This window comes from Geotrypetes seraphini, chromosome 1 (assembly GCF_902459505.1).
Source record: "Geotrypetes seraphini chromosome 1, aGeoSer1.1, whole genome shotgun sequence".
Taxonomy (NCBI): domain Eukaryota; kingdom Metazoa; phylum Chordata; class Amphibia; order Gymnophiona; family Dermophiidae; genus Geotrypetes; species Geotrypetes seraphini.
In genome coordinates, this window is record NC_047084.1 from 51,049,067 (window position 1) to 51,074,352 (window position 25,286).

A 25,286-nucleotide genomic window follows, 5' to 3' on the forward strand; every position below is an offset into this window, starting at 1 on the left:
TGGATGCACAGTCAGAAGAATAAAGTGTAACCGGAGACTCATGAAATCACCAGACAATGAAGGTAGGAAAAATGATTTTATTTTCAATTTAGTGATCAAAATGTGTCCGTTTTGAGAATTATATCTACTGTCTATATTTTGCACTATGGCCCCCTTTTACTAAACTGCAATAGCAGTTTTTAGCGCAGGGAGCCTATGAGCATCGAGAGCAGCGCAGGGCATTCAGTGCAGCTCCCTGCACTAAAAACCACTATTGTGGTTTAGTAAAAAGGGAGGGGGTATATTTGTCTATTTTTGTATAGTTGTTCCTGAGGTGGCATTGCATAAAGTTATCTGCCTTGACCTCTTTGAAAACCCACAGAATATAAATGATAATTAACATTTTCTCTGCATACAGTGTGCTTTGCTTTTTTTAAAAATTTTATTGTTGGTAGATCATTTTGACTTGGTCATTTTAAAAGTGGCTCGTGATTGGTTATGTTGAAGGATGGTCTAAAACAGTGTTTTTCAACCTTTTTACACCTATGGACCGGCAGAAATAAAATAATTATTCTGTGGACCAGCATCGGTTCGTGGACCGGCGGTTGAGGAACACTGGGCTAAGTCGTGGGCCAGACCCCGCCCATCTCTACCCAATCTCCACCCCAGACCCCGCCTCCATAATAGTACTAATTGCACCTTGCACATCCCATGCCTCATCTGGAATCCTTCCCTCTGACGTTGCAACGTCAGAGAGAAGGCTTCCGGTTTAGGCGCAGGATGCCCGTGGCTTTGTGCACTGAATCAGTTAGGAAGAGGGAGCTGGCTCGAAGATAACGCCGCATCGATCGCACCGTGGACCGACGGTTGAAGAACACTGTGTTGGGCCTGATGCACATGCTGGCCCTGTGGACCGGCAGGAAATTTCTGTGGATTGGCACTGGTCCATGGACCGGTGGTTGAAGTACACTGGTCTAAAACTCATTCAATCCAGTTTTCTAATTGCTTATCATTTATTTGTGCTCCATGCTTATCAAGAGGAAGGCAACAAACCACTGTTTCTGTAGAAAGAAAAAATATTTTTCCTGACCCCCAAACAGCCTTACTGTATTAGAAACCTACCTTTGAATTCCCATTCTAAGGCAACAATAAAAGTATACCATTGTCTTTTTGGAATATTATTGCCATATGTTATTCTTTCATTTTCTATTTACAGGTTAGAGACCTTTCAGTTGCCTATTTCCTGGTGGGATTAACATATCTTTATGTTGGTGTTATGATATTTGTTGCATTTCCCTCTCCACCATTGTCCAAAGATTGCATTCAACAGGTAAAGAAAATAAATTTATTTCATGGAAATTTTACAAGTGAAAGATTTCTATCTATTGAGAGATAAATATTTTCAGATCTGTTCTTTGAAACTAAGGGCTCCTTTTACAAAGGTGCGCTAGCGTTTTTAACGCACACACCGGGTTAGTGCACACTAGACAAAAATCTACTGCCTGCTCAAAAGGAGGCGGTAGCGGCTAGTGCGCAGCAATTTAGCACACGCTATTCCGTGCGTTAAGGTCCTAGCGTGGCTTTGTAAAAGGAGCCTTAATGTTCTGATAAGTCACACCTGATACTTCTCTGCTTCAGGCTGTTCTAGCAAGCTTTATCATTTAAGGCCTTATTCAGAAACGTTTTTCCCTATTCATAGAATATGATTAAATATAGAGTACAGGACCCATCTAATTTGTCTAGTTTAATTTCTGTTGCTGTGATAGTGACCTCAATTAAGATCTGTTTTTTAGCTTTACTTCTTCACAGCTAAGGATATTCTCTAAACAATGCTTTCTTAAATTATTTCTTGATTAAAAACAAAAAATCTTTATTGAATAGGTTCTTACCATATCTCTGCTCTGTTGCATACGTATAGAGCTATAGCCTCAGCACCCTATGGTTGTGGGTTCAAACTAGAGAATGACACTGGGAAAAAATTTGTCCTCGTCTCTACCCCAGCCCCACGAACTCTGTCCCAGCCCCATGAACTCGGTCCCAGCCTCATCCCCGCCAGCTTGGTCCCCTATCTGCACAAGCCTCGAATAGTTTTATACTGAACTTATTTTATTAAAGTATAAAAAGAAACAATATTCTGTACAATTGTCATTTTATAAATCAGAGTTCTGGCTTCTGAAATAGAAGAAGAGATCTTCCACTGGCATGGCTTTTTTTTTTTTTATAAATGTTTATCAACAGAGCTACAATACTACTTTATCCTAAAGCAGAAAAGAAATATAATTTTTTTTCTTCCTTTGTTGTCTAGTTTCTGCTTGCCTCATTTTCTCGTCATTCTCTTCCTTCCATCCACTGTCTGCCTTCTCTCTGCTCCTTCCATATGGCATCTGCTCTATTTCTATGCCTCTACCAGAAACTGTCCGCCTCTCCCTTCCATCTCTCCCTCTCCCCCCTCCCTCCATCTCTCCCTCTCCCCCCTCCCTTTGATCTGGCACCTCTCATCTTCCCTCTGCTACCCCCATGGTCTGGCATCTCTTTCTTCTTCCCTTCCATCTCTCACTCCCTCTCTCAGGTGGATTTTAGCATCTGTCTCCTCCTTTCCTCCCCTCAGATCTGGTATCTGTCTCCCCAATCCAGCATGAGCCCTTTTTTTTAAATCCCCTCCTTCCATCCAGTATATGCTCCCCTCTCTCTCTCCTCCCCACTTCCCTTCAGCATCTGTTCCACTCTCTCCCCTCCCCACTTACATCTAGTGTCTGTGCCTTCCTCTCTTTCCACTTTCAGCATTTGTTCCCCCCTCTCTCTCCTCCCCACTTCCATGCAGCATCTGTTCGTCTTCTCTCTCCACTTCCCTTCAGCATCTGCTCCCCTCTTTCTCCTCCCCAGTTCTTTCCTGCGTGTTCCCCTCTCTCTCCTCCCCACTTCCATGCAGTGTCTGCTCCTCCCTTTCCTCCCCCTCTCTACTTCCTTCAGCTTGTTCCTCTCTCTCTCCTACCCATTGCCATACAGCGTCTGCTCCTTCCTCCCCTCTCTCTCGCCTTCCTTCAGCGTGTTCCTCTCTCTCCTACCCACTGCCATGCAGTGTCTACTCCCCACTCTCTCCTCCCCCCCCCCTCTCTCCACTTCTCTTCAGCACCCTTCGCACGGTCCAGCAACTCTCTCCCAATCGTTGCACTCTGAGCATCTCTTCCCCTCATTAGGGCATCTCCCTCTCTCCCTTCCTTTCACCTTCGCTGGCGATTCAGTTTTCTCTCTCCGAGCGGCCGAGCCTTTTTACAAGTCGTGCGTGTGGCTGCACTGAAACTTCTCCTTTGACGCAGCTTCCTGTTTCTGCCTGAGCAGCTTGCGTCAGAGGAAAAGTTTCAGAGCAGCTGTGCGTGTGACTTGTGAAAAGGCTCGGGCTGCTTGGAGAGAGAGAACTGAAAATCGCCAGCGAAGGTGAGGGGGTATGAGGTAGATGCTCTGACAAGGGGAAGAGATGTCTGGACTGCAGTGACCAGGAGGTAGGGGGCTGCTGGACCATGCAATCGTGAGGGCTGCTGACTGGGAGAGGTGAAAACTGAGGCAATGCACGCAAGATACTTAACTGCGGGGACAAGGCCATTCACCATTCTACAGGTAACAGTACTGTATCATTCTCTAGTTGAAACCCTGTGCTGCTCCTTGTGATCCTGGGCAAGTCACTTAATCCTCCATTGCTCCAGGTACACTAGATAGATTGCGAGCCCAGGTCAGATATGGAAAATGCTTGAAGTACCTTTGAGCATGGTTGTAAAACTACAAAAAGGCAATGTACAAGTCCCAAACCCTTTCCCCTTTCTGATCTTCCCTCAACATAAAACTGAAATTTAATATGTACAAATGCAAAGTGATGCACATTGGGAAGATTAACCCAAATCATAGTTACTAGATGCTAAGGTCCACCTTTGTGGTTAGCACCCAAGAAAAAGATCTAGGTGTCATTGTAGTCAATACGATTAAACCTTCCACCCAATGTGTGGCAGTGGCCAAAAAAGCAAACAAGTTGCTAGGAATTTGACATTAGCCATTCCACGGTCCGGAAAATAGTGTACAAGGTATCAAGGAGGATTACTCTTTCCATTTCATAACCATTTCCCCAAACCACCCTCCAAGAGAGTCCTCTTTCACATCTCAACAGATTCCCCTCATTGAGCCTTTGTGTAGCCTTACGGTTTCAGATGGCCACCTCCAATTCAGACAACTGTGAGCTAGACTCAGCAGGCCGTGAATAAGTGCTGGCATCCAGGATCTGTGAAATATCTCACTTCTTCACGCCACTAGTAAGGATGCTCCCTGAGATCACAACTCCACTCATAGGACCTGCAAAAGAGCTAATCAACATCTGGCCAGCAAAGATTCAGAGGAGTGAACTCTCATTCTGCCTTTCCTCTTTACCATTGTACTAATAACTTTTTATTAATAAACACCAGAGTACCACAAAGAGCTCAACTCAGAATCATGCATCTTCTACCATCTTGAATTTCTGAGACCAATAAATTTAACAGAAATGATGGGGTCTTTTTTTTTTTTTTTTGGTCTTGCCTTTAAAAAGAGATGAGAAACCAGACAGAAATGCTTTAAGTTGATTACAGTTCAGGGCACAATGAGAAAACTAAGCGATGGAAAGATCATTTGGATTGGCTGTTTTACAGAAAATAATAATTTTTTTAAAAATAGAGAATTTTGGAGCTGTGCTTAGAATATTAAACAGAGATTAAACCCTTTTTAAAATATAGATGTTATGGTAAACAAATATTGTATTCATTGAAGATAAAACTAATGTGCATCATAATGAGTCCATAAATTTCTTTCCAATGTAGGCCCCTCTCCATCACTCTTTATCTCCACAACTTGAGGACAGCCTGACATGGTGTCCAGGCCAGGTCTTTGCCTTATAGCATTAATTTTTTCTATTTGCTAAATTGTTTTATATAAAATAAAAACTTCAGTTCTACTCTCTAATTTACAGCCATAACAATTTACAAATATTTGTAAATATTTGTACTGATATACAGTAAATAGTGATTTGAGTATTCTAGGAACCAAATGGGTCCTTTTACAAAGCCACATTGCCAAGCAGTGCGTGCTAAATGTCAAGCTGCCTATTCTATTCCTATGGGCAGCTTGGTATTTAATGTGCATTGCTTGGCAGCGCATCTTTGTAAAAGGACCCAATAGTGTTGTTAGTATTAGTAACCAACATTGGGGTGTTTTTTTTCCCCTGCTTTAGAATTTCTTAGACAATTTTCCTAGCAATGACATCATGTCATTCTTTGCAAGAATTTTCCTGCTCTTCCAGATGACAACTGTTTACCCCTTATTGGGTTACTTTGTGCGAGTTCAGCTGCTGGGACATATCTTTGGAAAAGCCTATCCCAGGTACAGTTTGCTTTGTTACTGGTTCACTGACAACAGTTCAGCCATATGTAAAATTTTCACTTATTGTATTTCCACTAGCCACAGTTTAGATGTTATAATTATATAGAAACATAGAAATTGACGGCAGAAAAGGGCCATAGCCCATCGAGTCTGCCCATACCAATGACCCACTCCCTGATTCTTACTCCCCTATAGATCCCACATGAATATCCCATTTTCTCTTAAAATCTGACACGCTGTTGGCCTCAATCATCTGCTGAGGCAGCTCGTTCCAATGATCGACCACCCTTTCGGTGAAGAAGTACTTCCTAGCATCACCTTGAAATTCTGATAACTTATAGGACATAATTTGTTGTTAAAGATTATGAAACAAAGTGATTTCCACCCATTTTATAGAGAATTTTAAAACAATATTAGCATGGCATACATTTGAAGCACATGGGAATGAAATGGTTAAGGTTACTGGTGAATTACTGCTTCTGGATTTACAAGTAACCATAACAAGTTGAAAAGTGTACAGTCACATTCTGATGGAGTTCCACTTCATCCATTCACAAATTCAAGGCTGTATGCTTGGAGGACATAGTGATACAAGAAATGGCAAATATGTTTTGGAATACCAAGGACTGCATGGGTAAGCGTACCCCAGGGGTTACGTGTACCAGTGGCAGAGGGTAAGCAGCACCGGCATGCCTCCTGCACTCCTGCTGCTGCCACCCCAGACTAGCAGCGGCATGGGGTAGCCACTGCTTGCCCTGGATTGGTGGTTTGGAATGTTGCTACTCCTTGGGTTTTGGCCTGGTACTAGGGACCTGGATTGGCCACCATGGGAATGGGCTACTGGGCTTGATGGACCATTGGTCTGACCCAGTAAAGCTATTCTTATGTTCTTATCCCCAACTCTTTTTATTGTAATTTGCCTGACAGCTGCCCTAGTGTTGTTGAAGCGATTCCCTCCAGTAGACTTGGGGCCTTTGCTAGGCCAGCCTGCCTCCAAGATAAACTTAGTAAATCCTCTAGAAAGTAGTTTGGGTGCAGGCCTCGGTCTACAGATTACTCAATATTATGGCAATAGAACTCATTCCACAGTGAGATTCGGGCTCTGGGAGATTCTCGATATACTTCATCATTCCAAAAAAAGGCTCAGACAATTGGAGACTGATTCTGGACCTCAAGGCGGTCAATATGGTGCTGAAGGTGCCCTGCTTCCGCATGGAGATGGTGTGTTCAGTGATAACATCGGTGGCGCCGGGGGAGTTCCTAGCCTCCTTGGATCTGACAGAGGCGCAGGGGGAGTTCCTAGCCTCCTTGGATCTGCCGGAGATGTATTTCCACATTCCCATGTATCCGGATCACCGGAAGAATCTGAGATTTCACGTCTTAGGGCACCATTTCCAGTTTGCAGTGATGCCTTTTGGGTTGGCGATGGCACCCAGGACTTTCACCATTAAGGTGAGGGTGGCCCATCTTCACACCCTGGGTGTTCTGGTTCAGCCCTATCTGGACGACTTGTTCATCAGAGCTCCCTTGGAGTCCGAGGGGCGTCAGGCTGTTCAGCAGGTGGTACAGTTGCTGCATTGCCTGGACTGGATGATCAGTTTCAGGAAAATCCACCTCGAGCCGATGCAGGATTTGGAATACCTTTGAGTTCAGTTTCACATGGGACAGAACAAAGTGTTCCTGCCTGTGTCCCGTCGGGAGAAACTCCATCAAGTTATCAGGGACCTTCTGGCCACTTCTGTCCCCACGACATGGCAGTACCTACAGGTTCTGGGGACCATGGTGCCAACGATCAGTGTGATCCCTTGGGCCAGAACCCCTCTGTGTCCACTGTAGGATGCTCTGTTTTCACACTGGAGACCACAGCAGGACCCGTTACATGCACCCCTGGCCTGGTCGACTGTGGCACAGAACAGTCTTACCTGGTGGTTGCAACCTATCTTGCTATCCAGGGGCCTTCCCCTCCAGATTTCAGATTTGTTGATTCTGTCTATGGATGTGAGTCTCAAAGGCTGGAGAGTGGTGTGTATGACCATCCCTGTTAAGGGCCAGTGGACTTCTTCAGAGCGCAAGCGGTCGATCAATCGCCTTCACTTCGAGGGTTGTTTCCGTCAATGTGCAGTCTGTGTATTCTTGGACAATGCCACAGCAGTGGTTTATGTCAGTCAGCAGGGGTGCACAAAGAGTCCCTTCCTGAGTGTAGAGGCTCAGCTTCTCTTCTGGTGGGTGGAGAGACACCTAGTGGTGCTGTCAGCGGCGCACGTGGCAGGAATGGACATCATTCAAAAGGATTTTCTCAGATGCTGGACCCCAGAGAGTGATATCTGTCTCAAAGAGCGTTTGATTGTATAGTAGATCAGTGGGGGTGTCCAACGTTCAATCTCAGGGGCAACTGCGGCCAACAAGAAAGCAGATCGGTTCTTCAGTCACCATCGTGAGGCCTGGACGCTCTGGTTCAGCCCTGGCCACAGGAAGGTCTCCTCTGTCTTCTCTCTGTGGCCCATGATAAGGCGTCTATTGCGACAGATAGCTGCCCACAGAGGTCCGGTGATTCTGGTCACCGGTTTGACCGAGGCACCCATGGTATGCTGATCTGGTTTGGCTCCAGCTGGATCAGGGGCTCAGGCTCAATTGTCACCCTTACCTACTCACACAGGGTCCGATTGCACTGCAAGATCTGGACTGCTTTGGTCTTATGGCATGGCTCTTGAGTGCACAGCCTTAACTAGCCAGGGCTATTCTTTAGCTGTGATTGTGACGTTGCTTCACAGCAAAAAGAAATCTGCAGTCACTACCTGTGCGAAGGCTTGGAGATGTTATCAGGTCTGGTGCAGCTTGAGACAGGTAGACCCATCTGTTTTGTCAGTTCCTCATGTTCTGGAGTTTCTGCAGGATGGCTTGAAGAAGGGCCTAGTGGTAGCTTCTCTTTGGGTACAGATTACCGGACTCTTTCTCTGAGGGGCTTGTTGGCAGCTCATCTGGATGTGGCACGCTTCCTGCGGGGTGCTCTGCGGCTTAGACCTCTGTTGCACCTTCACTGTCTGACTTGGAATCTTAACCTGGTTCTCCACTCTGGCTTATCCGCTGTGTGAGCCTCTGGAGCAGGTGTCCCTTATGGATCTTACAATCAAGACGGTCTTTCTGGTGGCTATTACCTCAGCCTGTAGGTTTTCGGAGCTTCAGACTCTCTCTTGCCGGGATCTTTTTCTGCACATTACAGATTTTGGTGTGATGCTGCGCACTGTTCCTTCTTTTCTTTCAAAAGTGGTTTCCATCTTCCATGTGAATCAGGAAGTCCGGCTTCCTGTTTTAGTTTTCTCTGGTTCGAGGGAGCAGGACTTGGTGTTGCAGTCCTTGGACATGTGCAGGCTCTAGTTGTGGTACCTGGAGGTTACAGAGTTTCATCTCTCTTACCACCTGTTTGTTTTGGCAGCTCCAGCCCACAAGGTAGGGCCAGCTTCTAAGGCCACCATTTCCAGGTGGATCTGTATGGCTCGTTCTACCAGAGGTGTTTCGTCCTTTTGGGCAGAGTCATCGGCTGTTTCTCTGGACGAGATTTGCAAGGCCACTACCTAGTCCTCCTTGCATATGTTCACCAAGTTTTACAGGATAGAAGTGGCGGCCAAGCAAGATGCTGCTTTTGGTGCCTCTGTTTTGCCAGCGGGCGAATCAGTCTCACCCTGATTTTCCGGGACTGCTATGTTATGTCCCACTGTAGAGATCTTGTTGAAGTTCTGTTTTCTCATTGGATAGTATATTGATATATTAGGGCCTAGTCAAACCATCCATGCAAGTAAGAAAAGGATTTCTATTTGTATTAAGAAATTATCTTTTAAAGTCCTGGTGACTCCTTGTATAGATTATTGTATGCAGATGATATATTGATTCATTTGAGAAATCCTGAATCAACTATTCCACATTTGCTGGATTTGATTGATAGATTTGGAAAATTCTCGGGTTATAAAATAAATTGGAATAAATCAGAAGTTCTTCCACTAAATGTACATTGTGTAAAAGGTTTATTTGATTCGTTTCAGTTTAGTTGAAAGAAAGATGAAATAAAATATTTAGGAATCTAGATAAAAAGTATGTTAGAAGAAACAATGAAGGTAAATGAAAAATCCTTATTGCTAAAGGTTACAGAATTGTGTGAGCAATGGAATCCTTTGCATTTATCCTGGTGGGGGAGACTTCAAACAGTAAAGATAATGATTTTACCTGTGGTTTGTTACCAAATGAGTATGTTACCAGTTTATTTTCAAGAGTCCTTTTACAAAAAATTAAATAATATTCTGACAAAATTTGTTTGGCTTGGGAAAAAACCAAGAATTGCTTTAGTATCGTTGCAAAAACCAATTGTGGAGGGTGGAGTAAATTATCCAAACTTTTATAGGTACCATCAAGCCTATATATTGCGTCAAGGTATGTATTGGATCCTCCCTGAGCTTATAGATCATCAACCAGATTGGTTATATTTGGAACGGAAATTGGTGTCCCCTATGAGACTTCCACATATACTAAGTATCAGATTTCATAAATATGCTAAGGACAACATAATTTTATTGGATACTTGGAAAACAATTAAATTTATTGATAAATTAACAGAGGTTCCAATAATGAATTCTTTACAGTCCTTATGGTTAAACTCCAAGATTCAAATAGGCGGTGCTGGGATCGCTTGGAAGAATTGGATGCAGGCAAATATTAGGACATTAGATGATCTTATTTCTAATGGTAATCTGCTTGAGTTTTCACAACTGCAGCATTCATTTGGTATTTCTAAGACTCAACAATATAGGTGCATACAGTTGAAGCAGGCTATTCAGATTGGGTTCCCTGAATGGAAAAATTTAAAAACTTATTTCAGCTTGCAAATCCTTTGCTACCAAACAGATTTAATAGGGCATCAGGCTGCCCAGTGGTATAAATTGATTTCTGGATTTTTAAATAAAAAACCAAAAAATAGTCTTAGAGACATTTGGAGTATCGAGATAAAACAGTATATTTCTGTTTCTCGTTGGCCACGAATTTGGACTTGGAGATTAAAATGTACAATGTCAGCATCTATGAGACAAACGTGGTTGTTTTTATTACATACGATTTTTTGGACCCCAGTTCGGTTAAACAAAGTAGATAGTTCTAAATCTAATAGATGTTGGCATTGTCATATTGATATAGGGACTTTGGATCATCTTTTGTTTTTTTTGTCCATTGATACTTGGCTTCTGGAAGTCGATCTGGGGGCAAATTAATAATATTCTTCAAACTTCTATTCCTTTGACATATGAAGCAATAATATCTGGAACGATTCTTCATGTTAAACCCACTTTGGATAAAAATAATAGTCGCCTTTTCATGATTTTAACAGGAATAGGGGTTCACAGGCTTCCTAACTAACCGTACCTACCAGGTCCACAGTAATGGAGCCTTCTCCCACCATTGGCGTAACCCTTGTGGAGTCCCACAAAGCTCTCCCCTATCCCCCTCCCTATTCAATATTTACTTGGCCCCTCTGGCACGAACCCTAGCAGACTCAAACCTAAAATCGTTCATATATGCAGACGACATCACCATTATTGTTCCCATTACCTCACTCACTCTAGAAACAGAACAACTCATCTCTTCTATCCTCACCAAATTAGAACTATGGACCTCAAAATTCAAATTAAAATTGAACTCTGAAAAAACCAAAATTTTCCTAGCGAGTCCCAACCATAAATTAACAAACACTTCCCTCAAATTGAATGGGCTAGATTACCCTATCCTACCCACCATAAAAATCCTTGGAGTCATCCTGGACCGCACCCTGACCTTCGATGACCATACCAGTGCCCAGGTGAAAAAATGTTTCTTTACCCTCTGGAAACTGCGCACCATCAAACGTTACTTTGACCACCAAGCCTTCCGACTACTCGTTCAATCTCTGGTATTAAGCATATTAGACTACTGCAACATTATTTACCTGGGATCCTATAAAAATACCATCAAACGTCTAAGAATAGTCCAAAATGCCGCCGTCCGCCTCATTTACGATCTCAAAAAATACGACCATGTTAGCCCCTACTACACCAAACTCCACTGGCTTCCAGTAGAGGCAAGGATCATCTTTAAGTTCGCCTACCTCTGTTTTAAAACTCTAACAGGCTCTTCCCCAATTTACCTGTCTGAGCACCTTGAAATAGCAGGCCCCTCTCGCACACGAAACGCCCACTTATTCACCTTTCCCTCCCTAAAAGGCTGCCTCTACAAGAGATTCATTGATAGAACCCTAGCATTCCAAGCGAGCAAATGGAACAATTGCCTAACCGCCCTCATCTCCAACTCTCCGCCCTACCACCTGTTCAGGAAGTCTCTAAAAACCTACCTCTTCGACAAATTCCGCTAACTCTGCCTTCCCTCTTCCCTGCACCCTCCCGACCTCGATATGCCTCCAATCCCTCTGACTCCGCCCTCCTTACCAAGCCACTTATGGCCTCTCTTACTCAATCTCTGTTTTTATCTAATTGCCCTGCCTTTGTCAGGCCTCCATAGTATATGCCTTTTCATTGCCATATATTTAACATCGCTGTAAATGTAACACCGCTATAATATGTAACATCGCTGTAAATGTACAGTCTATTCTTTAATATATGCCTTTTCACTGCCATATATGCAACATCGCTGTAAATGTAACAACACTGTAATATGTAACATCGCTGTAAATGTATAGTCTCTTCTATTGTTAACCGCATTGAACTTCCATGGTATTGCGGTATACAAGAATAAAGTTATTATTATTATTATTCAAATGATCACATCTAATTGGAAACATCATGATGGGATTAATTTTAGTTTTTGGTGGGCAACTGTATGTGCAACATATAAATATGAAAAGATTATGGCAAAACGTTTAGGGATTAGCAAATCCTTTGATGGGGTATGGGGTCCATTAACTAATTTTGTTATATTATAATTAAAATGTGATTCTTTTTTTTTTTTTGTTAGATTCCTTTGCACATCCAGGGTGGGGTGGGGGTGGACTATTTATTTGGAAGAGTAAATTTATTTTTTTTGTTTTTACAATATTGATAGTATAATATACATTTTTATTGTTTTATAATTAGGATAAGAAAGGGATAAAAATTGTTAAATGTAATAATTCAGATGATAATAATGTATTTTCATATAGTTTTTCTGATTTTTCAATTGTATACATTATAAAGTTTGAAATCAATAAAAAATAAAATAAAAAGAAGATATTTAAGATGTGGAAAAAAAAAAAAGATTATTGTCAGTGATGAGAGGAAAAAGCTTCTATCTGTTTTGTACCTGTGAGATTTGGTCTGATAATGCTGGCCTGCATTGTTGTTGATTTGCTGTGCTGCATACGGTTAAGTGATCAGTTCCTATGGTGTACGTTATTTCTAATGTAGAACTTAGAAGCCTCGTTTCCCACTGGAGTGAATAGGTAATCATCTTAAGATTTGAATTAAATATTTAATCAAGAGTTTCTTAAGGAAATGGGCTACAGATGGCTAGCAAAGTAATGTAAACTCCCATCTGACCGTCCATAGTCTTTTATGGAGAAAGACATGGAGGAAGCCACTACTTGCCCTGGATTGGTAGCATGGAATATTGCTACTCCTTGGGTTTTGACCAGGTACTAGTGACCTGGATTGGCCACCGTGAGAATGGGCTACTGGGCTTGATCAACCATTGGTCTGACTCTGTAAGGCTATTCTTAAAACAAAAAACATGCGGCACACAACAAATGTATTTTAGAGGTTCCATGTTGACTTGATATCTCAAATTTTCATATACTTTCCTATTGAGGTAGGCTTTCTCAGTTTCAAGAAACTTTGACACCAGTCAGTATTTGTGTATTATAGTGTGAATTCTGTTTGAGTAGTATCTCCAAGTGGTTTTGTGTTGCTCATACTATGATAAGATTGAATTTCATTTTTAAGCCAGAAAATTTCAAGTAGTCTCTGGTTTAGTGGATGCAATTTATTTATTCTGTTTTAATACTTCCTTTTTATCTTCTCTTTACAGCATTTTCCATGTGTTGGCTCTTAATGTAACATTGGTGGGAGCTGGAGTTATAGTGGCCAGATTCAGCCCCAACATTGGAGGTATTATAAGGTACAACACTGATGTATTTTATATGACACCTTCAAAATCTGATTAGAAACTGATTTCACAGAAGACTAACTTCTATTTGCTCTATGTGATTTTTTTACATTGGGCAGTTTCCTTCTTGTCTTTTGTGCCTCCAACTTCATCAGAACCAGCCCCTCTTGAGCTGCATAAGAACAAAAGAAGAGCCATACTGGGTCAGACAGATGGTCCATTAGAGTGGTCCAAAAAATGAACACTTTTTGTTTGTCTACAAGGCTAATTTTATTCCTTTATATAAAATGCAAAACTCACAAAATTTTAGGGGTTGCCCTACCTTGCTGTTTTTTAAACTACCGCTAAGCTTAACAGTAATATTGTAATTCTTGATTATTCAACAAATCGACGATCTATGACATAAGGTCCACCTTTGATGCAGAAGAAAACTTCTTTTGGTGGTTGGCCACTAGCTGAAAAACAAATTGCTTCTGTTCGTCATCTTTTGTCACATATTTTTCAATAAGGCTTATCCCTCGTTCTGCATCATTAACAGCAGTCTGTTTGGATACCCAATTCCAAAATTCCTTGAAAACTGGATTATCAGTCCATTCTATGGGATGTTTCTTCAGGAAAATGCAGATGTTATATGAGTAACTGCTTTGGTCTACCTTTCCTTTTATCTTGTTTTTGTCATGATTTTCTTTTCCTCGCAGTGCCTCTTTCTGCATTCTTTTGCAGTTGTTTGAAGGTCAATTCCACTCATACATCAAGAAAACACATTCTGCCTTTGCTTCTGTAAGAATTCTCAATCGTCTTCATTTTTAAGTTCAGTCATAACATCATTTTTAAAATATCAAACAACTGTTTGAGTTCACTTTTAAAGATTTCTTCATTCTGTCTATCACCTTCTCATCGATGAGTTCTGTGTTTCTTTAGGGACAAATACTCTGTGTAGTTTCTTCAACTTCCTAATGCAAGAGTCTTTGCATTATGTCGGTATCTTGGCTGAATCCCATACCACCATCGCTGACTCCAATGCCAATTTACAGTTTTTTGGTAAAGGTTCTCCTTTGTCTTAGTGATGAAAATTGACCAATCAAAGAACATCAAGTCAACATGGCAGTCTAGCAATTGATAGCTGACAGACTGACTTCCCAAGGAACCAGTTTTTGGGTGTAGATTGCAAACTACTGTAGATGACGCCATATAAACTAATTATGCACAATCACCTACAGTCATGTGAAAAAATTAGGACACCCCATGAAATATTCAGTTCTTTCTTAAGAAATGTTCACATATTGATGTCAAATCTTTTTTTTTTTTTTATCTCTGGAAAAGAAGGTGATGTAATTGCAAGTAAACAACAAAACTTTACCTTGATTTACTCATGAAACAATAGATATCCACAAAAATGTGTATTCTAACTGAGGAATAAATTAGGACACCCCCCACATTTCCTCCCATTTAAAGTGGCTCAAATCACACACAGGTGTATAACATCAGTTGCACATGATTAGAACATCATTACTCAGCATTTTGAAAGAGGTTTGCCCTACTTAAACCTCAGACATTTAGTTTGATGTGCTTATGACTGCTGCGGTAAGAGTGAACACCATGGTGAGATCAAAAGAGCTGTCTAAGGCCTTCAGAAAGAAGATTGTAGCAGTTTTATATGCCTGGTAAGGGATTTAAAAAGATCTCAAAATAATTTAACATTAGCCTTTCCACGGTCCAGAAAATAGTATACAAGTGAAGGACTTTCTAAACAACTGCCAACATGCCCAGTTATAGCCGTCCAAGCAAGTTGACCCCCATAGCAGACCGCAAGATGCTAAAAGAAGTCTCCAAAACCCTAAAATCACGGGACCTACAACAGGCTTTTGCTACAGTTACATTACATTACATTAGTGATTTCTATTCCGCCAATACCTTGCGGTTCAAGGAGGATTATATAAAAGTTTTCAGAGATTACATAAAAAGTTTACATAAAAATTTACAGGAATAGCATAAGAGATGTCATAAGAGTTACATAAGAATTACCAAAGAGTTGTCAAGATCTTAAGGTGGTAAGTGATGGGTAAATAGAGGCATTTTAGCATTAGTTGGGTAATTAGAAGTGGGGTTGAGGTAGGAACTGGTCGTGTTAGATAGGTTTTATGTATTTTTTGAAGAGTAGGGTTTTAGTATCTTTCTTGAAGGTTCTGTAGTATGTGGTCGATGACAACAGAATGGTGATTTGCCTGTCCAGTTTAGCTGCTCTGGTGACTATTAGGTTGTCATATAGTTTTTTCGTTTGACATTTTTGGATGGTGGGTGTGTGAAAAGTGAGTGGGTTCTCCTGTGCCTGGATGAAGAGGATTGAGTTAGTCGGTTATTCCAGTAGGTTGGGCTTTCTCCGTTAATGGCTTTGAATAGTAGGCAGTAGAATTTGAAGTGTACTCTTGCCTGTATTGGGAGCCAATGAGAGTCATGGTATGCTTCTGTGATATGGTCATATTTTTTCAACGAGTAGATGAGTCTTAGGGCTGTATTTTTTATAGTTTGTAATTGTTTTATCATGGTCACTGTACATGGGAGGTAAAGTATGTTGCAGTAGTCTATTAGTCCAAAGATAAGGAATTGTACCAACAGTAGGAACTGTTTCCTGTCGAAGAATTTTCGGATTTGTCTTAGATTTCTCATGGTCACGAATGATGCTTTTATTCCTTGTTGATCTGTGGTTGCATGGTACAGCCTCTGTCAATTAGTACTCCCAGAAGTTTTAGTGTGGGTTGAATAGGGTATGAGATCGAGTTTATTACTAGATTTGTTAAGGTAGGAGTTTTATTGTTTTCTAGGAGGATGAAGTTTGTTTTGTCAGGGTTAAGTTTTAGTTTGTGCTCTATCATCCATGTTGCTACTGTTTCGAGAGTTCTGTGTATTGTGCTTGTCATGGCGGGTTCTGGGTGGTCGAAGGAGAGGAGGATAGTGATGTCATCTGCAGAGCTGTATAAGGTTATGCCATGTTTGTCTAGGTAGAAGCTGAGGGAGGCTATGTATATATTGAATAGTGTAGGTGACAGGGGTGATCCCTGGGGTACTCCGCAGGGGTTGAACCAGGGTTCTGATTTTTCTTGCTTTGTTTTAACCCTGTAGGTTCTGGATTGTAGGAAGCCTTTGAACCATGAAAGTACCTTGTCTGAGATTCCAATGGAGTCTAGAGTTTGTATGAGAATGCCGTGATCAACCAGGTCGAAGGCTGCAGAAAGGTCTAGTTCTATGAGCAGGATTTTCTTGCCTGTACATAGGTATTGTCTGGCAGTGTCCATTAGTGTTCCTAGTAGGGTCTCCGTGCTGTGGTTGGCTCTGAAGCCTGACTGTGTGGGGTGGAGTAGATTGTGTTTGTCTAGGTATAAGGTTAAGGTTTTGGCTATGAGGCCTTCCATCAGCTTGACGTACAGTGGGATTGATGCTATGGGTCTGTAGTTGGATGGTTGGTCCGTTGCTCCTTTGGGGTCTTTTAATATCGGAGTTATGATGATTTCCCTGAGTTCTTGTGGGACATGACCCTCTAATAGTAAAGATTGTATCCATTGTAGAAGCAGGGAACAGAATAATGTACTTGAGGTTTTCAGTAGGTATGGGGGGCAATGATTGAAGTCACAGGTTGCATGGCTGTATTTATTATATAGATTGTTGAAGTCTGACCATTGTATGGGTGAGAAATGGGACCAAGTTCTACCTGCTGCGATTGGTTCTTTTTCTGGGGGGGGAAATGAGGTTTCTATGTGTGAGGGGTTCCGTTGAACGTGGCACTGATGTTTGCGATCCTGTTTTTGAAGTATGTGGCTAAGAGGGTGGCTGAAGGAGGGGTGGGGTTGCTGTTGGCTATGTAGGGTGTGGTGTCTGTGAGAACTTTAGCAGCTGGAATAGCTTTTTTGTGTCTTGGGGTTCTTCTCCTATTTGTTTTGAGTAGTATGTCTTTCTTTTTTCTTTCAGTTCTTGTTTATACTTTCGGTTTGTTGCTATCCATGCTGTTTTTGTGGATTCTTGGCTGTTTTTTCTCCATTTTCTTTCTAGTTGTCTGCATTGTCTTTTGAGTTGGAGTAGTTTGTTGTCTGATTTTCTGTGGATTTTGGTTTTGAGCTTTTCTGGGGCTAGTTAGACTAGGATTGCAGTTCTTAGGTAGTTCCATTGTGAGATTAAGTCTTTGGGTGTGTAGTGTTGGATTATGGTATCTGTTTTTGTCCAGAATGTGATGGGATCTATATGTTTACGTGATTTGTGAGTTGTTTGTTGAGTAGTTGGAATGCATTTGTTGCTGGACCAATTGATTTCAAAGGGGTATATGCAGTGATCAGACCAAAGGGAACGGTTCCAATTACCGCTTGACATTTGGATCTCTGGTTGTGTGGGCTGTTGGGACATGTAGGCTGCAATGTCTAGTTGGTGTCCTTTTTCGTGTGTGGTTTGAGGATCTAAGATTTTGTATGTTAAGGCCTCGAGATATGCTAGTAAGGTTTCTACATTTTTGCAGGATTGGTTTTCGAGGTGAAGGTTGAGGTCTCCTAGAAGTAGGTTGTAGGTTGTCGTTAGAGAGTTAAGATAAATAAATTATTCAAATATTGGTTTAGCTGTATTCCAGTTACTTGGGGTTATGTAGCATAGAGTGCATGTTAGCGTTCTTTTAAGTGATGTGCTTGAAAGTTGGCATGCTAGTAAATCCATGTATTGGTTGGTTGTTTTGTCTTGCATTTTTAGATTTATTGTTTTTCTGGCTATAATGGCAATTCCTCCTCTTTTATTTTCTCTGCAGACTAACGTTATTTTGTGGCTCTTTGAGCAAACTTCAATTATTCTAGGGTCCGAGTCAGAGGTAAGCCATGTTTCTGTGAGGAAAAGGCAGTCTAAGTTATCTTCTTCTATCCAGTTTTTTATATGTTCTGTTTTAGGGCCTATGGCTCTGATGTTCACATATGCACATTTGAGAGTGATGTATTCTATAGGTATGTTGTGAGTTGTTTTTGGGTATATGAGTGATCTTTTGTGGGAATGTTTTTTGGTCTTATATGCGGTTTTTGGTTTTCTACTTGTTGATTTTGGGGCGGGTTGGTATGCATAAGGCTGTTGGTTTGAGTTTCTGTCAATTGTGAGATGCCTGATTGGTTGGGTAATTCCCTTGGAATTTGCTATGATTGGTATTGGATATATATTGTTTGCAGTTGCTTTCCAGTCAGTTAGGAGCAGGAATATCAGTAAGATTGCTTGCGTAAAATATGATGATGTGGTCCTCATTGTGGTGTTAAGTGTGGTGTGTATTTAATATATTGTGTATGGTGTGGGTTTGAGGAGTTAATCAATTCTAAAACTTTAATCGATTCTAATATGTTGAGTTTCTATTCTAATATTAATTTGTCATCTACTGGTAATAGTTCGCATTAGTCAGACTTTTTTACATTCAACTAACATTAGCATTAAACTTTTAAATTCAACAAATCTGCCATCTAATGGTATTAGTCAAACTTTTAAATTCAACTAACATTAGCTTTAAACTTTTAAATTCAAAAAACATTTAGTAGATTTTTAAACTTTTTGGTTTTTTAAGCTTTTAAACATATCTAATATAATAAAATGGTAGACGCGCATGCGCACTAAAAAAATCGTGTTCCCTGAGCTGTCCCGTTTTTTTTAGTGCGCATGCGCGGGTTGTACGTCACCAAACTCGGCAACGCAAGCCATGTCCGCCGTCGGCCTCGAGCTCCTGTGGGCCGGCGGCTCGAGTCGCCCAGCCGGTGCTGAGTCCCCCCCACTCCCACTTCAGCTGGCACGGACGGTTTGAGAATGAGGGAGAGAACAACGCAGCCAGACGGATCGCGGGAAGGGAAAGGGGGGGAGGGTTTCGAGGGAGCCGGCTGGCCGCATAAATTATTTTAATTTGAAATCTGCCGCCGTCGCCGCGGCTTCTCTCTCATCTTCCGACATAATATAAGTGCAGCTCATGAGAGGAGCCGCGGCGGCGGCTTTGAAAACGGCTCCCTTAGTTCGCTGCATTTTTTTTTAAAGTTTAAAACTGCCGCCGTGGCTCCTCTCACGATCCCGGCCTGTGTCAGAGAAGGCTTCCGACGCAGGCCGGATCGTGAGAGGAGCCACGTAGGCATCTTTAAACTTAAAAAAAAATCCAGCAAAGAACTAAGGGAGCCGTTTTATCTCCATGCTGCTACGAAGGAACAGGTGAGGGGGAGGGAAATGCTGATGCTGATGCACAGGGAGCAGGCAGGCATGGCAGGCAAGCAGGGGAAGAGGGAAAGGGGCTGCTTTGGGGGTAGGGGTGTGCTGGGGGCACATAGCAGTCATGGGCAGGGGATCACAGAACAGGCAGGCATGGCTCAACAAGGGGAGAGGGAAAGGGGGCTACTTTGGTTTCCTGGGCCAGACAGCAATCATAGGGGGGAAACAGAAAGGGGCCACGGAGCAGGCAGGCATGGCACAAAAGGGGGCAGGGGCATTGGGAAACGGGGCTGCTTTGGGGGGAAGGGTGTTCTGGGGGCACACACCAATCATGCCGGGGAAGAGAAGGGGGCCACAGAGAGATAGGCAGGCATGGCGCAAGACAGAGACACAGACAGAAAGAATGACAGACAGACAGACAGCATCCAAGCACAGAGAGAGAAAGGAAAAAAAAAAACAGTCGTCTACTCTAGCACCTGTTGCACAGGGGGAGAACGAAAGAGATGCTGATGGACAGGGGGTTGAAGAAAAGGAACGGAGGACTAATGTTGGACAGGGGGAGAAGGAAAGAGGTGCTGCTGGACAGGGGGGAGGTAAAACAAAGGGAGAAGGGCTGCTGCTGCATAAGGAGAGCAGTGAAGGGGTGGTGGTGGACACAGGGGAGGTAAAAGGAAGGGAAAATGGACAGGGGGAGCAGGCAAGGGGTGGTGATGGACAGCCAAGGAAAAAGAAAGGCAGAAAGAAAAAAAGCGGCTAAGGAGAGAGAGAGAAAGAAATAGACAGACACACACACATATGTTCTAGCACCCATTAATGTAACGGGCTTAAAGACTAGTATATATATATATATTTTTTTTTTTTTATAAAGCTATAACACGTTGTTATACTTATCAGGTGGTTTTTGTATCAGTCTTTCCGTCTCTCTGCTTTGTTTCTTCACAAAGATGTGTACCAGCCTTGTTAGGTCTGCTGGGGTTAGATCTGTAAGGACTAGGCCAGTCGTGAGTGATAGGTTGCTGCCAATAAATCAGGAGGTCTAGTCCGAGTTTATGATCTTGTGGGCGCTACAGGTCTGTTGCTTCATCAGGTCGCTTCACCCGGTTGCTTCACAAAGGCACGCACTAAGGCACACGCACCTTTGCCATGCGCCGTAGCCGGCGCGCCGAACAGCTGCGCGCCGTTGGCGCTTCTCTTTTTAAAGTAGCCCCTTGCTGGTTCGGGGGAGGGGTGGATTAACTTGCCTGTAGGATCGGGCTCCTGCTTCCCTTTGCCTGCCCGCTGGTATTGATTCTCTTTTTAAAGTAGCCCCCGCTGGTTTGGGGGAGGGGTGGATTAACTTGCCTGCAGGATCGGGCTCCTGCTTCCCAGTTGATGTGAAAGTGCAGGCCTCTACAATCAGAAAGAGATTGCACAAATTTAACTTGCATGGGAGGTGTGCAAGAGAAACCCGAGGGAACGGTACAGTTTAGGGGCTAAAGAACTTATGTGCATGACAGAAGAGCGGGACTTGGGTGTGATTTATGTGATGATGTTAAGATGGCCAAACAGGTTGAAAAGGTGACAGCGAAAGCTAGAAAGATGCTAGGGTGCTTAGGAGGAGGTATGGCCAGTAGGAAAAAGGAGGTATTGATGCCCCTGTATAAGAGTCTGGTGATACCTTATTTAGAATATTGTGTACAATTCTGGAGGCCGCTCCTTCAAAAAGATATAAAAAGGATGGAGTCGGTCTAGAGGAAGGCTACTGAAATGGTGCGTGGTCTTCATCATAAGGCATATGGGGACACACTTAAAGATCTCAATCTGTATACTTTGGAGGAAAGGCGGGAGAGGGTAGATATGATAGAGACATTTAAATACCTATGTGATGTAAATGTGCATGAGTCGAGTCTTTCATTTGAAAGTAAGCTCTGGAATGAGAGGGCCTAAAGGGTCTGGCCAATCAGAATCTTAGGCCACTCCCAGTGCATCTCAGAATGCACTCGAATGGGGCCTAAGATTCCAGTTGGCCCAGGTGCCTAAGGCCCCACCTTCAGGAGGGGCCTTAAGTGCCTTGGCCAATCAGGGCCTAAGACCCTTCCCTGGTGCATCCCACGATGTACCTGCCCCAAAAGCCCACTAGACTACCAGGTAAGGTCTGGGATGCCGGGAGGGAGGCGGGGAAGGTCCGAAATTAGCTTTTTTTAAAATAAAAAATCGTGAATAACTGAAACCGTGGATTCGGAGGGAGAAGTGTACCTTCTCAATTTATTTTCTTTTACATTATCTTAGGCCTAGTTGATTAACACTCGTAAACTGTGTTACTGAAGATCAGGACAGACATATGGAATTAACAGTTTTATATTTCCTTGACAGGTACTCGGGAGCAACCTGTGGTCTTGCCTTTGTCTTTGTTTATCCTGCTCTCATCCACCTAATCTCCCAGTATCACAAAGGAGAATTGAAGTGGCCATCATTGATCTTTCATGTCTTCCTCATGGTCCTCGGGCTGGCTAATCTCATCTCACAGTTTCTCATGTGACAATAGTAGCACTTCTGTGCTCTTGCTAAGACACTGTACACTCAGGGTTTCTTGAAGGTTTTTTTTTTGTGTTTTTTTTTTAATTACAGAGGTTTTTGTAATTATTGTCCCTGTTCATGATTATCACCCAGCCACTTCTGCCTATGTCCCCAAGGCCTAAAGAACTTTCTGTGCTTGGCTGGCTGGAAAAGGAGAAAATGATACCAGCAGTTCTTCTGGACTCTCAAAAATGGTTTTTCTCTAATGATAAATACAACATAATAGAGAAAAGAGGTTCCTTAAACTAAGTGAAATGCTGCTTTAGAAATGTTTCTCAATGGTCAAGAAAACAGCCTTACATAGGTTGTAAACCAGATGATTATTCTGTAGAACCTGTTATTTTGTGTCTGTGCCATGACTTGGTTGCAGCATGTCTCATTGCAGTGCAGGAAAGGCTATTCTCAAATGGGTGAGTATCATGCTCAGGGGCTGGCCACCACTGTAGGGGTGATTTTGTGTTAACAGAGCAGTCAGTGCAAGTCTTGGAAGAAAGTGTTTTTGCAGTTATATATCAGCAAAACGGAGTCTAGGTCACAGAGCGGAAGTTAGGGGTATTAGAAAAAAGGATAACAAAAATAAAAGTTTTTCTTTTTGAAATAGTTAACACACAGAGGCTGCTGGTTTACTAAGCCATGCTAAAATTAACTAGTCTAATATACATAATTAATATACATTAATGGCTAATTTTGACATCTACATTACAGAAAAGGGGGCATTTTAAAGTATGGTCATTTGCTTTAGTAACTTAGCCCTATAGTGTTTAATTTGTAACAGACTGGAATTTAATAGAAAAATTCAAAACTAGAAAGACTCAATTTTCCAGGGTTTCTACTTTATTTCCAAAACTGACCAGTTTCATATTCTAGGAATGTAAAGAAGAGGAATGCTGCCACCTTCTTTAATCAAAGTATAACCTCACACTTATAGCAAAGGGACCCAGCAGTATCTTCTGTTACTACTGTATGTTTATTCTTTGGAGCTGCTCCTTGGTAGCAATGAAGAAACCTATTCTGATTTCATGACTGTGACATTGTCTCCGAATCAAGTACTCCTGAGCAACGGTTGGCTTTTCTCTAGTACAAATTATGCTCTTGAAACTAGGGCAGCAGAACAAATGTTTGGTTAGGAGAGCCAAACAAACCAGCCTCCATTAGCAATATTTTCACTGGTGTCCTGGTGTTCCAGAACATAACATTTTATAGCAATGTTTAAAATTCTTTGAAGTTTGAAATATTCTTTTTTTTTCTGTCATTTGATGGGTTCAAACTCCATTCATCCCATTCCATTAGTTCTGTTCTGAAGTGAATGAACCTGATCATAAATTATTTTCAGTCTGTGAATGTAATAACCAGACCTACATCAAAATACATAAAGCTGCACACACTTTGGTCTGATTCAGTTAGGAAAAAGAATGTGCAAAATATGATGTCTTGACTTTTCTGTACAATGCTTTTAGAAGAATCAGCTCTGCTTTCAGACAGTTTGAAAGGGAAAGCATGGGCTAGTAGGGAAACCAGGAAATAAAGTGAGAATTATAAACTCTTTAAAATTTAGTCATTCACAGATCACTTTTCCAAACCATTGGAAACAACCAAGACAGTGTACAATCATTAAAACATGTCAGAGATAAAACATTAAAAAATGCAATTCCTGAGAATTGTTTACTACAGTTTGATCCTGTGATTCTAAGAAAGTTTCCCCATCTGCCTTTGCCTCTGATTATCCAGTGTTACAATGGCTAAGAATAAACTGCAATGTTTCTCTTTGTCCCTTTCCCTCTGGAAATGAAATATAGTAAAACCTTGGTTTGTGAGCATAATTTGTTCCGAAAACATGCTTGTAATCCAACACTCGTATATCAAAGCAAATTTCCTCATAAGAAATAATGGAAACTCCACAACCCAAAAACTTTAATACAAAATACTGTATGTACTCGTATTGCAAGACCTTGCTTGTTTAGAACAGTCACTACACTCCTGCAGTGTCAGAGAGAGAGAGAGAAGAACCATCGGCTCAGTTGTGATGATATGATGTGTGCATACTGTATGTACTTGTATTGCAAGACCTTGCTTGTATATCAAGTTAAAATTTAATAAAATGTTTTGCAAACACTTACATACCCTTGTTACTTGCAATCCAAGGTTTTACTGTATTGTAATGGGTGCCAAGATCTTGATTGCATGAAGAGTGCTTTATAGAAAAAATATTTAGCACTTATTTGAAATAATGCTTTCAAGAAGGCTGTATTTACCATGATAAATTAGAATTCTTCTGAAATTAAATCTTTAGTAAATTGTTACACATGATGATCTAGCAATCTTATTGTTACATATAATGGTTTGTAGTTTTCTTATTTATGAATGCTGTGTCATATATTTTTTGTGTAAGATTTTCAGCCACATGTAGAATCTGTATTTATTCCATATTGTAAAAGTCCCAACAGTGGCATTCTTGAGCCTTACGAGCAGGGGGAATGATGATGGAAATGTAGCACTGTCCTGAGGTCACACAGTGGCATAACATTGAACAGTAAGGAAAATCACATCATGTAAGTTGGGTTCAGCTGTTTTAAACCACTGTAATAGTAAAGAATATGCAAAGCAGAACTCCAAAAATTCTTTCGGATAACACTGATGATAATGGGAGGGTAGACCGGTTGAAATATCACTCAATCAAATCAAATCACTATATCTAAACCACAATTAAACAATAAACAAATTTTTTTTAATTAATAAGAGAGTCATCGGTATTTTTTTGATTAGGGAACTTCTGAATGGGGAACCAAACCCCTAAACCAGAGCTGCCACTAGATAAACCCAAATGGGTATTTACTTGTGAAACATCCCCGGATCTCTATTCATGTGAAAATTCAAGTATAAGTGTATATATATAACGTGATGAAATGAAAAACACTCAATATTGTGAATGTTTCAACTGCTACAATCCAATTATAACCAGTTTCTCAGTGTCCAAGCAATCTTAATAGTCTCTGCCATTTGCAATTAATAACCAAAAAGCTGGACAATACTGTCAGAATCATACATAGTACTTA

General features: G+C 41.6%; 1 protein-coding gene across 3 annotated transcripts in view; it reads left to right on the forward strand.

Moving 5' to 3' along the window:
• The window catches only part of SLC38A9 (solute carrier family 38 member 9), a 204,475-nt gene extending 180,328 nt beyond the window's left edge, over positions 1-24,147 (forward strand). For all 3 annotated transcript variants that reach the window (XM_033931198.1, XM_033931214.1, XM_033931206.1), the window contains 4 exons: positions 1,196-1,309; positions 5,228-5,376; positions 13,408-13,497; positions 22,030-24,147. In XM_033931198.1, coding sequence (XP_033787089.1) covers positions 1,196-1,309; positions 5,228-5,376; positions 13,408-13,497; positions 22,030-22,195 — 519 coding nt within the window. In that variant the 3' untranslated portion in view covers positions 22,196-24,147. The remainder of the gene's footprint in view (positions 1-1,195; positions 1,310-5,227; positions 5,377-13,407; positions 13,498-22,029) is intronic.
• The last annotated feature ends 1,139 nt before the right edge of the window (positions 24,148-25,286 follow it).